The sequence below is a fragment of the Chrysemys picta genome, chromosome 2 (genome assembly GCF_011386835.1).
Source record: "Chrysemys picta bellii isolate R12L10 chromosome 2, ASM1138683v2, whole genome shotgun sequence".
Lineage (NCBI taxonomy): Eukaryota > Metazoa > Chordata > Testudines > Emydidae > Chrysemys > Chrysemys picta.
In genome coordinates this window covers 149,337,380-149,352,081 of record NC_088792.1, presented here as the reverse complement: position 1 = coordinate 149,352,081, position 14,702 = coordinate 149,337,380, and the positions used below count along the sequence as shown (strand labels likewise).

The 14,702-nt window shown below is 51.7% G+C and overlaps 1 protein-coding gene across 1 annotated transcript; it reads right to left on the bottom strand.

Annotated features, from left to right (window-relative positions):
* Nucleotides 1-563: 563 nt before the first annotated feature.
* LOC101944397 (pituitary homeobox 2-like) lies at nt 564-14,211 on the bottom strand. The gene is made up of 3 exons (XM_005279263.4): nt 13,795-14,211; nt 2,954-3,168; nt 564-1,806 (listed from the first exon to the last, which is right to left on the bottom strand). The coding sequence occupies exons 1-3, from the start codon at nt 13,841-13,843 to the stop codon at nt 1,306-1,308; spliced, it is 765 nt and encodes a 254-aa protein (XP_005279320.2). The 5' UTR covers nt 13,844-14,211; the 3' UTR covers nt 564-1,305.
* Between the last annotated feature and the right edge of the window lie 491 nt (nt 14,212-14,702).

Here is a 14,702-nt window from a genome sequence, read left to right as displayed (position 1 = left end):
AGGGAGGGGGGGATACAGGGGAACTATTTGAGCACGCCCCAAATCCCATGGCAGTAAGCCCTGAAATGAGAGGAATTCAGCTATGGTGAGCCGTGCACCAAGGAGTCCCGGGGGGTCTCCTGGGAGTTGGAATTGGAAAAGCCAGACCAGTCTGTTCCGTCCTCAGGAGACTGGGACATGGATTGATATCATAATGGTGATGTGCCCAGATCCTGCACAAACTCTGGCTAAGATCCGAAAGCAGGCCTGCACCGACTTTACAAGGTCAAAGAATAGTTTGCACCTAAATTCAGAGATTTTAAGGTGAGAAGGGACTGCTGTGAGCATCTAGTGAGTCTGCTTGTCCGCCTGCATAACACAGGCCAGAGAACTTCCCTGCACATGGTTTGCTCACACCCAGCTTACCAAGCGATCCAGAACACCCTGTATCAGTGACTGTCCTCAGTGTTATTTACCCCTCCCCCGGTTCTGATGTCATCTGCACCGACATTATTACACCTTCCTCCCAAGGAGCCCAAAGCATGTTACAAGTATGAATCAGTCCTCTGGTGAGGCCGGTCAGCACTGTTACCAACATTTTACAGACAAGGAAACTGAGGCACAGGGAGGGGACAGGACTTGCCCACTGTCACATGGTGAGGAAATGCTAGCGTTGGAAATAGACTCCAGGGCTCCTGATCTATCCGCTGGAGTCCAGACACACCGTCCCTGCCCCTCGGCTCACCCTCTGGCACTCCCTTCCAGCGCGGGGAATGGAATTCTCCAAGCTCCCTGCTCTAGCCACAGCCTGAGCTCCGGAGTCTCTGTTTCGTTGGCAAGAGCTGGAGATAATAATGCCACCAAGTGCAGAACTCAGAACAGCTTCACACCCTTCCCTGTGCCTGCTGAGCAGGCTAGTCCCAGAGCCCTGTGTCCAGACCTCTCCAGGTCTCCCCTCCTCCACTCCCCTCACAGGGGGCATTTGTCTCCTCCCAAGAGTCTGTTACTTGTTTGATATCTTAGATGGCGTTTTCCGCTAAATTTAACCCAAAGTGCTGCACTTTGCCTGCAGTGAGCTTTGTCGGGGGCTAGATCTACTGGTCTTGGGCTAAGCCACAATCTTTTGGGCTACTCATGGCCTTTGGCACCCCCTGGGCTCCCTGAGCTAGGCACTGGCAGAGGGAGGTGGGGTGCATGGGCTTTGAGGGCAGCACTGTCCCAGGACTGGGGAACCCCCCTCCTTCCACACTGTCCTTGGTGAGAGAACCCCCCGCCCCTCTATACAGTCTGGCGAGGGGGGCTGGTATCGGTGCTCTGGGGTCCCCTTCACACGGGCCTGTCCAGTGTGTACTGGCAGGAGCTGGGGCTCGCGGCTGGGCTTGGAAGGACCTCGAGGCCAAGGGGCTGGGGCTGCTTTGCCCAGAGTCTCAGCCCTGCCAGGCTTGCATTGCAGGAGTCCCTGTACATATAAGGCGAAGCTTCGGGTCCGTAGGTGGGGGCGGGAGACCTGGCGGGGCCGGCCAGGTTGTTGAAGTTCTCCAGGGCCGGGACCCTGGGCATGGAGGCTGTTGCCACCCCTGGGAACATGGCTTGTTGGGAGAAGGAATTGAGATCCACAGTATTGAAGAGCTGGAAGCTTTTGCCGGGGAGGGAGCTGGCCTGGAAGCCCTTGGGGGCCCAGCTGTTGTAGGAGTAGCTGCGGTAGAGGTCTTCATACGGGCCCCTGGGCAGACCGTTCAGCTGGGGGCCAAAGCCCCCCTTGCACAGCTCGGTCTGCAGGTGCCGTTCCTTCTTCCGCCACTTGGCTCTGCGGTTCTTAAACCAGACCTTCAGAGAGAGAGAGCGGGGAGGGGAGAAAAGCCTGCTTTGAGCTCAATGGCGCAGCAGCCAGCATTGCAGCTAATCAACCTGCCTCCCACTTCTCAGCAGCTTGTGCCATCCCTGTCTCAGCCAGGAGAGACTCACGGGCATCCCCAGCTGGGGACCGTTTGGTGGGGCTCAGCCCAGCTGCTAGCAGGTGAACACACATCCCTCAAAGCACCCCCCCATCCCCAGTTGGCAGAGGGGCCAGGGACTGAATGACCCCTGGAGGCTGAAGCCGCCCCCCCCCTCGTCTCCGGTACAAGCCTGGGGCTTGCCTGGGCATTGCAGACATGGTCCCTGCTTGGTGACTAAGGCTCTAGGGATGCCAAGCTGGCATCTTCGCAGCACTACGTGGCCCCGTGCAACCTGGTACCAACTTCCTGAGCTGCGCCTGCCCACACCAGGTCTGAATCTGGCCCAAACAGCAGCCCTAGTCGCCCCAGCACCTGGAATGACCCTGGCAATTTTGTCTCCCTCTGTGATGAATTCCTGTGCCCCAGTCCGGGGGCCTGTCCCGACCCCACAGACTCACTCAGCCCTGTGATGAGCTTTTGCCGGTCTCTGCCAGTGCAAGCCCTCCAAGCTGCAGACAGGGCAGGGAAAGCCCAAGCTCTGTGGCACCAGAGGCACTACGGCAGCACGGCAGGAGTCAAAGGGCTGCCCCTCCATTCCACTCGAGCCCCAGGAGCCGTGGATAGGAATTGCTTATTGACTTGACAGGAGTTGCAATGCTGAGAGACGTCCTCTTCCCACCGTTACCAGGCCTGTACAGCAAAGGGTTCCTGGCCCTGCCGTCGGCACTTGTAACATACTGGCACAGTGTGCATTGTATGCTTCTGTAGTGGATGACCTGCCAGAGGACAATGGTCTACTACTGCTACTGCTACCAGCTAATGGAGCGACTCCTTCAGTGTATGAGTGGAATTCTGTGCTGCAGCGCTCCTCTGGAGGCTCTCACACAAACCCCACTCATCTGAAGGCCCCACTCAGTAAAAGCTACAGTTGGAGGGGAAGGCAGACCGCGGGCTGAGCCACTGTAGCCCGTCAGGCCTGGGGCCCACTCCAGTAGAGACTGCCCCCTAATGGAGTGTCTGAGGAGGCTCCTGCTTACCCTGATCCTGGGTTCCGCCAGGTTGGTCCAGCCTGCGATCTCCTCCCTGGTGCTCATGTCAGGGTAGCGGTTGCGCTGGAAGGTGGCCTCCAGCTCCTGCAGCTGCTGGCTGGTGAAGTGAGTCCTTTGCCTCCGCAGCTTCTTCTTGCCCAGGTTCAGCTCCTCTTCGCCACTGGAGCCGGACGACTTGTACCGCGAGTTCTCCCCATTCTCTGCTGCAGAAAGCCAGGGGGAGGAGGGGGTCAGTGGGAGAATCACCATGTGGGCCAGCCCAAAGCTAAACACAGGAGGCTCTGCAGCGTGAGCCAAGGAGCCAGGGATGCTGTCACAGACCCCAGGCCCCTAGGGATTGGCCCACGGGGGATGTGTCACGCATCCCTGGGTTCCGTTAGCGGCACTGGAGTGTCCTTCTCTGCCAAGACAGCAGGGGTCACTCAGGCCAGCACAGGCTTCGGAGAAGAGGGAGAGGCTTGTGGTTATGGAATGAGTGTGAGAGCTGGGTTGAGCCTTCTCCTGGGTCAACCTCCCGCTCCCAGAGGCTGGGATAGGCGCGCGCGCGCACACACACACACACACACAGATACACACACAAAGAAGTTATAGCCAGGTCTGTCAAATAATCACAGTTACCTCAAGCAATTAACACAAAACCAATTAACTAGATTAAAAACATAGTTGCGATTAATCGCGGTTTTCATCGCACTGTTAAACAATAATAGGACTCCAATTGAAATGGATTATTAATATTTTTGGATATTTTTCTACGTTTTCAAATATATTGATTTCAGTTACAACACAGGATGCAAAGTGTACAGTGCTCACTTTATATTAATTATAAATATTTGCATAGTAAAAAAAGAACCAGTATTTTTCAATTCACCTCATGCAAGTACTGTAGTGTAATCTCTTTATCATGAACCTGCAACTTACAAATGTAGAATTATTATTTTTTTACATAGCTGCACTCAAAAACAAAACAACTTAAAACTTTAGAGCCTGCAAGTCCACTCAGTCCTACTTCTTGTTCAGCCAATCACTAAGACAAACTAGTTTGTTTACATTTTTGGGAGATAATGCTGCCCACTTCTTATTTACAGTGTCACCTGAAAGTCAGAACAGGCCTTCGCATGGCACTGTTATAGCCCTTGTTGCAAGGTATTTACGAGCCAGATATGCTAAACATTTGTATGCCCTGTCATGCTTCGACCCCCATTCCAGAGGACGTGCTTCTATGCTGAATTGGAATTGATGTTCTATTATTGTTTAACAGCACGATTAAAACTGCGATTAACTGTGACTATTTTTTTAAGTTAGCAATTAATTGGGATTCCTTTTTAAAATCGTTTGACAGTCCTAGTTATAACCACAACCCCGTGGCCAGCTCTCTAACGCACAGAGGACACAGGGCAGGAGGGCTTGGAAGCCAGCAGCTTCGAAATCAGGCACTGGAGGGATGGAAGACTCGTATCAAAAAGAAGATTGAGAGGTGACTTGATTACAGTGTATATGTAGATGGGGGGAAATACCAGGCACTAAAAGGCTCTTTCGTCGAGCTGAGAAAGGCAGAGCAAGACCCAATGGGTGGAAGCTGAAGCCAGACACATTCCAATTAGAAAAGGCACCAATTGTTAACAGTGAGGGGGAGTGAACTCCAGCTCCTATGGAAGCCTGGCTGCCTTTCTGCAAGATGCGTCAGTCAAACACATGTCATTGGGCTGAGTGTAGGGGTACCAGGGCGACGTTCTCTGGCCTGTGCTATATGGGGGACACTGGATGATTTAATGGTCCCTTTGTAGCACGCTTCACCCTGGCACTGGCACCTGCTGCAGCGGTGATGCAGCAGCACCAGCGTGCTGTCCTGGGGAGAGAGATGGCCAGTGAGGGCAGCTCGAGCTGAAGAGGGGGCAAAGAATCAAGCTGGTGAGCTAGTGGATGAACCAGAGTGTGGATTGGAGGTGAGGTGATCAAATAAAAGATGACCAGGAGACTAGAGTAAGGCCTGGGAAGTGAGACGGAGGAAAGAAGGTAAATAGGAAAAGTTTCAGGTCAGGAGAAGCGGAAAAAACCAGACCGGGGCATGTGAGCAGACACGGTTAGAGAAAGGAAGTAGAAGGAAATAAAATCTACAGACGCACCAGAAAGAGTATCCAGGAAAAACCCTGAAACTGGTGAAAAAGGAAATTGATCAAAAAGCTGTTAGATATAAACAGGTCCTAAAACCAGTCAAAGAGATGCCCACCCACAGAGGACCTAAGTCTGTGAACAGAGAGAATGACCGTTTGAACAGCTACTGACAGACCAAAGGTGCCTAGTGGACAAACGAGCGTGCACTAGATGACAAAGCCCTGCTCATGGATGAACTCACTGCAAAGAGGTACAACCCCAGGACCCTCGAATCTAAGGAGCACGTCAAGGCGAAGAGAAGCAAAGAGCAGGACGGCAAGAGTGGCGCTGGAGCTACAGCCCAGGAGAGGAAAAGCTGATTCTTCTCTGAAGTGATACCGTCTATTCTGTTGAGTAATCTCTTGTTCTTGTTAGTAACAGTGTGTTTGGCACTAGCTGCTCAGTGTGTACACGCTCACAAAGGTTACTGAGTTGGTAACCTAGAGTTTATTATTTTATGTAGTAAGTCGTTGGGAATGTTCTACATTATTTATCCTCCTGGTACAATTTGGGGGTTTTCCCTTATAAAGTTCGAAAACTTTAAAATCACCCCTTTTGTCTTGGTTTGCCTCTGCCTCGCCTCCCCGTTAGCACAGCCGAACCTAGCCGGGTCACTGCACCTGCTGGCCTTAAATACTATTAATCTAGACAGAGAGGGAGATTCCCAGCCAATAGAATGGATGGATCTAGCTTTGCAGGGAGTTTCTCCAACTCTCAACCTACAGGCTTCCCCACATGCTCCACAGACTGATCATTTCCTTCCTCCAGGATGAGGGTGGTTTGTAGCCATTGAGCGGCCCTTCTCCGGCTGAGTGACAGGGCAGGTGAGCCAGCAGTCCTGCAGGCAGGATGCCCACATGTGCAAAGGCTCCTAGTGTAGTGGAATGCTAAACTGTGTTATACTGTTCAACCACTAGGTGGCAAAGTGTGTAAAAGACCTCATTTAAATGAACCTCAGACGTGTCTGGCAAAGCATTAAAGGATCTTATGATGAACACATGTGGTGTGTACAAGCGAGCTCTGTAGCCAGTCCATATCTGGTACAGGACTATGACATGGTGTCAGGAGTAAACTAAGAACAGAAATAGCAGGAAAACAGCAACAAAGGTTGCAAACAGAAGGAACAAAGCAACAAAGGTTGCAGGATCTCATCAGCATGCCTTCAACACCCCTCTTCAATGCCCCCAAGAACATCAGCTTCAACAAACCTTCAGAAGGGACAGACTGGAAACAATATTTTGCAAGATTTAGCATTGCTATTCAACTCCACAAAGAAACTGTATATAGAGGTATCATCTTTAATATATGCTATGGGGAAGCAGGCAGAGCCTATCTTTAAATGGTTTGACTTTACTGAAGACACAAGTCACAAAGATGACTGTGAAAGGGTTTTGGCTATGTTTGATGCATAATTTATACCTCAGATAACTAGGGTGTGTGAAAGCACATGTTTTCACCAGAGAATTCAAGAATGAGGGGGAAATGTTGAATGTTTTATAAGAGCTCTGCATACATTGGCTGAAAACTGTGATTCTGGGAATGCAAAATATGAAAATATTGGTGACAGGCTGGGTATTGCGTTAACAGATAAAAACCTTTCACAGCAGTTACAGTTGAAGAAAGTTTTAACCCTACATACAGCTATGCAGGTAGCAAAGCAGTCAGAATTAGTCAAACAGAACAAAGGGCAGGAGCAACTTGGAAAATCTGAAACTAGCTGAGAAACTACAAACAGACACTTGAATGTTAAAAGTGAAGATCATAAAACCCCTGAGGCAAGGAGGGAGAACTTCCAGGCTAAGGGGGACCAATTCCAGTCTACATCCACAAGGTGTGGAAAAAGTCATATCCCAAGAGATAATGCATGTTCAACCAGAGGCAAACAGTGTAATAAATACATGAAACATGGACATTTTGTAGTTGTTTCCTGCGTGAAAGCAGTCAGGGAGTTGACTCATATTACAGACAATCAAGAGCCATTATTTCTGGGGTTTGTCCCTGGTAATAACATAGAGCCTGCCTGGAGAGTGAAATTGAATAATGATGGCATGACTATTGACTTTAAAACTGATTCAGGAGCTGATGTTACAGTCAGCTCCCAGAGCTGAAGTCACCTGACACAGACCTGACCAGCACCGGCGCAAACCATTAGGCGACCTAGGTGGTTGCCTAGGGCACTGCAATTTGGGGGGTGGCATCTGCGGCGGTATTTCCATGGCGGGACCTTCCGCCGCCTCTGTGGGGGGTGGCATTTCGGGGCGGGACCTTCCGCCGCCTAGGGTGGCGGAAAAGCTGGTGGCGCTCCTGGACCTGACTAGCCCTGGAGGGATTCTGAATTGCATGGGCCAGTTGATCACAGAAACAACCTACAAAGCTATGCATTCAGTGTGTCTGTGATCAAAGGACCACAGACCAATAGCCTTCTCAGCCACAGCATGGACACCATGCTGGGCCTAGTGAGAAAAGTGGAAGAACTTGACAGAGGATTTCATGATATTGGACTTTTGAAAGGAGATCCAGTACGAATCAACTTAAGAGACAACGCTGTACAGGTCTGGCACATCTTACGCGCATTTAACATGCGCGATTTCAGCTTTACGCGGTCGGCAAAAACAAAAAAAGAGAGAAAAATAACAACTTTAATACTGTACCTGTAGTGCGGGTGATTCCGCCCGCCATTACACTCAATGTAATTTTGACTATATGCGATTTTCGCTTTACGCGCTGACTGCGGAATGTAACCCCAGCGTAAGATGCGACAGACCTGTACTATCCAGTGTACAGACATCTCTACCAGAGAGACTTTGAAAAGCCTAGCTGCAGATTCATGTGAATTCAGAGAACCAAAGGATCTTACGATGAACACAGGTGGGGTGTATAAGCGAGCTCTGTAGCCAGTCCACATCTGGTACAGGAGCATGACACTTAGGGAGGCCGGATTTTCTCGTGGGAGCAGGGTCCTGGGAATCAGGATTGTAGGCCCACCTCAGCAGGCCGTGATTCAGAATTCCTGGGTTCTGTGTGCAGTTCTGCTGCTGCCTCACTCCGTGACCTCAGGCATGTCCCAGCCCTTCTCAGTGCCTCCATTTCCCCAGTTATGAAATGGCTGATAATAATCCAGCAAAGCTCAGGGCTTGGATTGTCTGTGGCGTTCTTTGTGGGATTTGTTACTCTCCCATCCCAAATCTAGGGCTCAAATGATCCTCAAAGCAAACATGGCAGAGTTGCCCCCTGCAGAAAGGTGTCCCCCTCCCAGGAGCCTAGCAAGGGGGTGGGTTTGCTCACAATTTAGCCCAAGTTGGGGGGCTTGCAAACTATAGGGAATCTTTCAGCCCAGCAAGGACGAGGTGGAACCCTAATGATGCCCCTACCTCCCAGGCCAGTGTAGAATGAACCTATCTGTGGGCGGCTGGGAGGGCTTGAGTGCTTTGGGATCCCCAGATGAGAGGGCTGGGATGGAGATGGGCAGAGCACTGCTTGAAGTGTCCACCCAGCCCCTGCTGGGGGCCCCTTGGCCATGTCTCAGGGCAAACAGAGTGTCTTCTCTTATACCAGCCTTGCCGTCAACAGGTGCAACCCCACTGGCTCCAGAGCGGTGACACTCCATCTCACCACGCAGGGTCTCAGCACAAGGCTGTGTTGGGCTCCCCTCTCCATGGCTCCTTTCACCCTGTGGCGCTGCAACACTTCTCCCGCACCTTGTGCAGCTGCCCCCATCTCCTGGGCTGGCTCTGCAGGGCTCAGGCCATGTCGCTGAGCAGGCATTGGGTGGTGGGTGGCAAGAGCAGGGAGGAGTGGGAAGCCAGGGGAACCCACATTAGCTTGGCACCTATGCTCTGATCAGCTAGCGAGCGGATCTCCCACCACCATCCGGGCAGGCGAGAACACTGGTACTTGGCATTGCAAAGGGCAGCATCTTTGCTAGGGTTGTTCAGAGGAGCGACCCTACAGAGTTTGCTTGCCTGTGTCTAAGGGGCTGCGGTAGGGCTTATCGGCAGCAGGAGGCCTAGCCAGGTATCCTCAGGGAGAATTACAGTGAGGGTCAGGGCCCAAGAGAAAGAAGAAAAGGGAGAGTGGGGCGGCATCGGCCTGTTTGTTGGCTTATCCCAAGGGACTTGCCTCTGGAGTTTCTAACAATTAGTGTTACTGGTCCCAGTTCTGAAACCTTCACTCCAGCCAACCAGTCACTGACTCCAGGAGAGGATTCCACACAAAGGGAGATGTCAGGATTGTGCCAATTAACAATACAGTCTCTGTTAATACCCAGCTGGTTCCAGGCTCCATTTCTAGGGCGTGGTCCTGCTTGCTCGTACCACCAAGGAGAACACATGCTACCACCGGTAACCCCCACAGGTGGAGACGCTCCCAGTTGGTGTAACAGTCTCTGAGAAGATCTACCAGGATCGGGCTGTGCCCCAAGGACCTCTTGATGCCAATGGGCACAGGAGTACATGGCAGGACAAGTATCAGGGGGTAGCCGTGTTAGTCTGTAGCCACAAAAACAACGAGGAGTCCGGTGGCACCTTAAAGACTAACAGATTTATTTGGGCATAAGCTTTCGTGGTTAAAAACCCACTTCTTCAGATGCAAAGCTTATGCCCAAATAAATCTGTTAGTCTTTAAGGTGCCGCCGGACTCCTCATTGTTTTTAGGGGGGGACAGGGATCCCTAGGTTCACCAAAAGAATGACATGTAAGGTCTCCACAGAAAGCCTGCGTCACGCCGGTCATCATCCTCACTGTAGGATGTACGTATGGATGTCGTGTAAGGAGTTATGGATATACCTGAAAATTGTGTTCTTCAAATCTGTGACTAGGGACTGGTCACCAGAAAGATGTAAAGCAGGTTTTCTGTCAGGCAAGAAATGTTTCTCTATCTGTCTGTTCACATGTAAATCCAGTGTTGTGTGGCTCAGAACTGGCCTCCTTTGGCAGTCTACGCTGGGGCTAACGAAGGCTTGTGCAATTTGCAAAGAGAGATTTAAGGAAAAAGTGAACCAGCAGAGGAGAGTCCGATTGAGAAGGACAATGAACATTTGAGGGTATCACTGCGTGTACCTTTCATCTGGGAGGACAAGCTTGTCTTATGAAGGGGGATCTCAGCCAAAGTGGTTGAAAATGCTGGGGAAAGGACTTGGGGTAAACTATCCTGTAGGAGTCAGGGGAATGTCTTGTTAGTTAAGATTAGGCCCTAGAAAGCATGTGATGATTTTGTGTTCTATGTTTCCCACATTCTTACTCACAACCACTTGAATCTCTGCTCTTTGCTAATACATTTATTTGTGGTTTCACTAAACCTGGCTTTCGGTGCTGTATGTTAAGCAGAGTTGGGGTCCTGAGCTGAGTCTTGCAAGCTGGGGTGTGCTGTTCCTTTGGGAAGAGTGGATCTGAGAGTTCTGCAGTGGCTCAGGGCCTGGGCACTTTGGAGAGATGCTCAAGGGACTCGGGGTTTGTGATGTGTCTACTGTTACCTGTACAGAGAGCGGGAGGCCTGGGAGGCTGTACTTGTGCTGCTGGAGGCTGATGGGGACAGGCGCTGAACCTGACGTCTGCTCACAGCTGGTGAGGAAACTCCTATTAGGAGTGTGTTGCTATCTGCAGCACCAAAGTAAAAGGGCCAGACTACAACACCAGCTTGGAAATGGATTGTGATGCTTAAATATGAGGTGGTGTCATATGTATGCATACACATTACACCCTTATACACTGCACATAGATACCATGTCCATATATATTATCTGGGAGTGCCTCCAAGGCTTAATCATAAAACTACATTCCTCAATCAAAGTCCCAGACCTAACATTCTCAGGCCTACCATAAGGGACTAAAAACAATTGGAAAATAAAATCTGTTCACCAGTCGTAAGAGGGAATGTGCAGACTGAGGCTGGGTCTACACTACCCGCCTGAATCGGCAGGTAGAAATCGACCTCCCGGGGATAGATTTATCGCGTCCCATTGGGACGCGACAATCGATCCCCGAATCGACGCTCTTACTCCACCAGCGGAGGTGGGAGTAAGTGCCGTCGATGGGAAGCCGCAGAAGTCGATTTTGCCACCGTCCTCACAGCGGGGTAAGTCGGCTGCGATACGTCGAATTCAGCTACGCTATTCACGTAGCTGAATTTGCGTATCTTAAATCGACTCCCCCCTGTAGTGTAGATGTAGCCTAAGAGACAGATGGGGCATGCACATGTGGATGGTAAAGTAAGGTGACCACATAACAGGATTTAGCCCACTGGGTCATCTTCAGGCCATGTGTTATGCTTTTCTGGGATGATGGGCAAACATCCTCCCCATGAAAAGACAAAAGGTGGGGGAAGGGATAGCTCAGTGGTTGGAGCATTGGTCTGCTAAACCCAGGTTTGTGAGTTCAATCCTTGAGGGGGCCATTTAGAGATCTGGGGCAAAAGTCTGTCTGGGGATTGGTCCTGCTTTGAGCAGGGGGTCGGACTAGATGACCTCCTGAGGTCCCTTCCAACCCTGATATTCTATGATTCTATGAAATATAGTAGAAAGAGAGCCTGAGACATGAGGTCTTGTATCAGAGGCCCAGTGTGAGGCCTGAACTAAAGTAGTGGTCAAGTCCTGCTAATATAAAGCAAAGTTAGTAAAAGTCAGGCTGTGAGCAGGAGTCTGGCTCACAGAACCTGGCAAGCACAGGGCTGGCACTGCAAACACACACACGTTCCTGAGACATGCTAGGCACAGGACACTCATGCAAACACATTCCAGAAGGGTGGTACCAGAACACCCCGATACAGGGTTATGGTGTAAACACATTCCATGAAGATGATATAAGGACACACTGACCCTCTGCCCCAGGTCAGCGTGATGGATGGAGATGTTTTGATCAAACCAACATGTACAAGGTAAAGGGTGGTAACTAACCATGTCAGAGGGGCAACACATAACTTGTTTGTGTCAGGGTATAAAAAGGAGGGAGTCTTCGGCCAGCCGAGAGGGGAATGGAAAATCCCGCCATTCACAGAGCTGTGTCCATTGCAACAAGCACACATGCACTAGTGTAACTGCAGACGTTGATCTGGGGAGCTAGGACCATGCGTAGTTGACAACAAACCTGGCCAGGTGCCTTCACTGCAAAACCAAGTCTTGTGGTCTTATTGGGCAGTGTGTTTGGAGCCTGCTGTCTGGGCTATCTGGCCAGAGCCAGTGCAGCACGCAGAGAGAACAACAACTAACAACAGCAAGATGCCCCACAACCCTGGACACCCCGGGAAGCATCACACCACTCCTGACCCTGGGAGGAATGGAGCCTTTTTATCTGCATGCTGTCTGCTTGGGTTATGATGGACTTAGAGAGGGGGGAAACGTTGTTTAAACCAGAATGAAAGCATCCCAGCAGCTGCTAAGGGAACTCTGGGTGTATGCAGCACACCTGCCTTCGGGGAGGGCATCTGCAGGAAAAGCCTGCCTTTTCCAGACCTCGCTTTGAAAAGAAAAGTAAAAAATGTGCAGAGATCAGAAAAAATGTGCAGAGATCAGGGCCTTAGGGTGAACTTCCCAAGGAGTTTGTGTTCTGCTATTTCTCTATTAGAACTATTACTAATCGCTAGGACTGCTGGCTGTGTATTTTCTGCAAAATGAGCAAAAGAATGAAAAACATTTTGTTCCCAAATATGTTCCTAGATTTTTAAAAAATTCTCAGAACTAAAATGTTCCACGACGAATGTCATTTAGAAAAGGGACTCGTTTTCAGCCAGAAAGCAATGTTGAAGGAACATGTTTAAGCCGCTCTAATAATAACGCCTGGCTTTCCCGGGGGAGCGACATGAACCCTGTGCCTCTTCTCCCGACCGACTGCAGCCGGAGCACTGCTCAGCGTGGCCGGTCTCTTCACAGCCCATCACAGCAGCACCAAGACGGGGGGTTCATACTGCACCCGCAGCCCTTGGGCTCAAAGGCAAAGTGCGGCCGGGGGGAGCCTTTGCCTTTACCATTCTGCTTGCTTGTACCAAACTGAATTTCCATTAGGGACGGGATTTTATAGGGCTGTAGGTACCTGTACAGCCCCTGATGTGGGCACAGTTATCCTGGCCTACGGTGCCGTCCCCCACCCTCCATGTAGAGGAACGAGTCTCCCAGCATAACCCCTTGCTAACAGTGCGCACTAGGAGTTGGGTGTCCTCACAGCCATACAGATTTTGTGTCTGCACAGTCCTAACGGCGCCATTGAAATCTCAGCCTCAGGGGCCAGAGCTTCAGCTGGTGTAAATGGAGGGACGCTGATTGGCCCAAGCCGTGCAGCGAACCTGCAGTTTCGCAGGTTTCCTTTGCCCCCTTGCCTGCCTCATCAGTATTAAATGAAACCCAGAGGGGTTGGGCTTCTCTTGGGGTGGGGTTGGGGCTTTTGAGACGACCCGCCGGGTTCCGGCCAAGGGAAGGCAGCAGGAGCTCTGCGGTGCAAACCAAACACTCCATGTTACCGGCAGGAGGGAATTCAGCCCAGCAAGGAGCATGCTGGTGACTTGACCTCCCTGCAGGGGGGTGGGGACAAGCATTCACTGCACTGAAACATGTACGACTCCCGTCGATGTCCCCCTCCCCGCCCGCACTGCTCCTCCAGCTTGGAGACAGCACCCCCATCCCCAGGAGCTCTCTCCCAGCCCCAGTCCCCCAGCCCTGAGCACGTCCCTTGGTTCACCCTGCTGCTCCTTACCTCCACGCTCAGTGCCGGGGAGCCCCTCCGAGGGCAGCAGCACCGACATGCTCCCCGGTCCGGGGCAGTGCCCTCACGGAACGCCCAGAGCCTGGAAGAGGAATCCAGTCCAGGAGGGCCTCAGGCGCTGAGCTGATGTGCCGGGGGGAGGGGATTAGCAGACGACTGACATGGCACGGGTGGTGTGAGCCATCCACAGGGATCCCTCCACGCCCGCCAGTTATCTGACAGACAGAACTGCCCCTCTCCAGCAAATAAATAAACCGAGTGTCGCCAGCCACTGGCCAGAGGGATCGGGTTTCCTGACCCCACGCGCCCCCCAATGCCACGTGCGGCTTGTTAGAAGGTATCTGGCTCCCCTGGCCTGGCAATTTAGCCTGCACCCCCCCGTACCCAATGATTTCCCAGGCGAGCCGGAGCGCCTGGGAAGGAGGCGGGATGGGGAGGTGTGTCGGGTGTCAGGGACAGCTGAGGGCAAGCGAACCAGGTGCCAATCAGGGAGGGTCTTGGCATGCCGGGGAAGTGGGACATGAGGACGGACAGCAGCTGGGAGTTGGCTCCTTGCCAGCACTTAGCCCTGTGGTGCGACGGGGCAGAAATTCACCAACAAGGGGAACGTCCCCTGCCTTTACTGCTGGTGTGGGAGCCAGGGGCACACCTCGGAGCACCCTCAAATCCCTTTGGCTGTAGTGAGAGCGGAGCGTGTCCAGCCCTGGGCAGGACCAGGCCCCTCGTCTGATCTGTGCGGCTGCTGCTCCAGCCAGAAGTCAGATTTGCTCCCTCCAGCATTTACCTGCTGTGTTGATAAACTGGATAGTCGGTTGCTTGACAGCACTTTGGTTCATTATTTTGTTATGAAATATACTCCAGAGACCAAATGCCCCATGTCAGTCAGGTTTATCAATCTG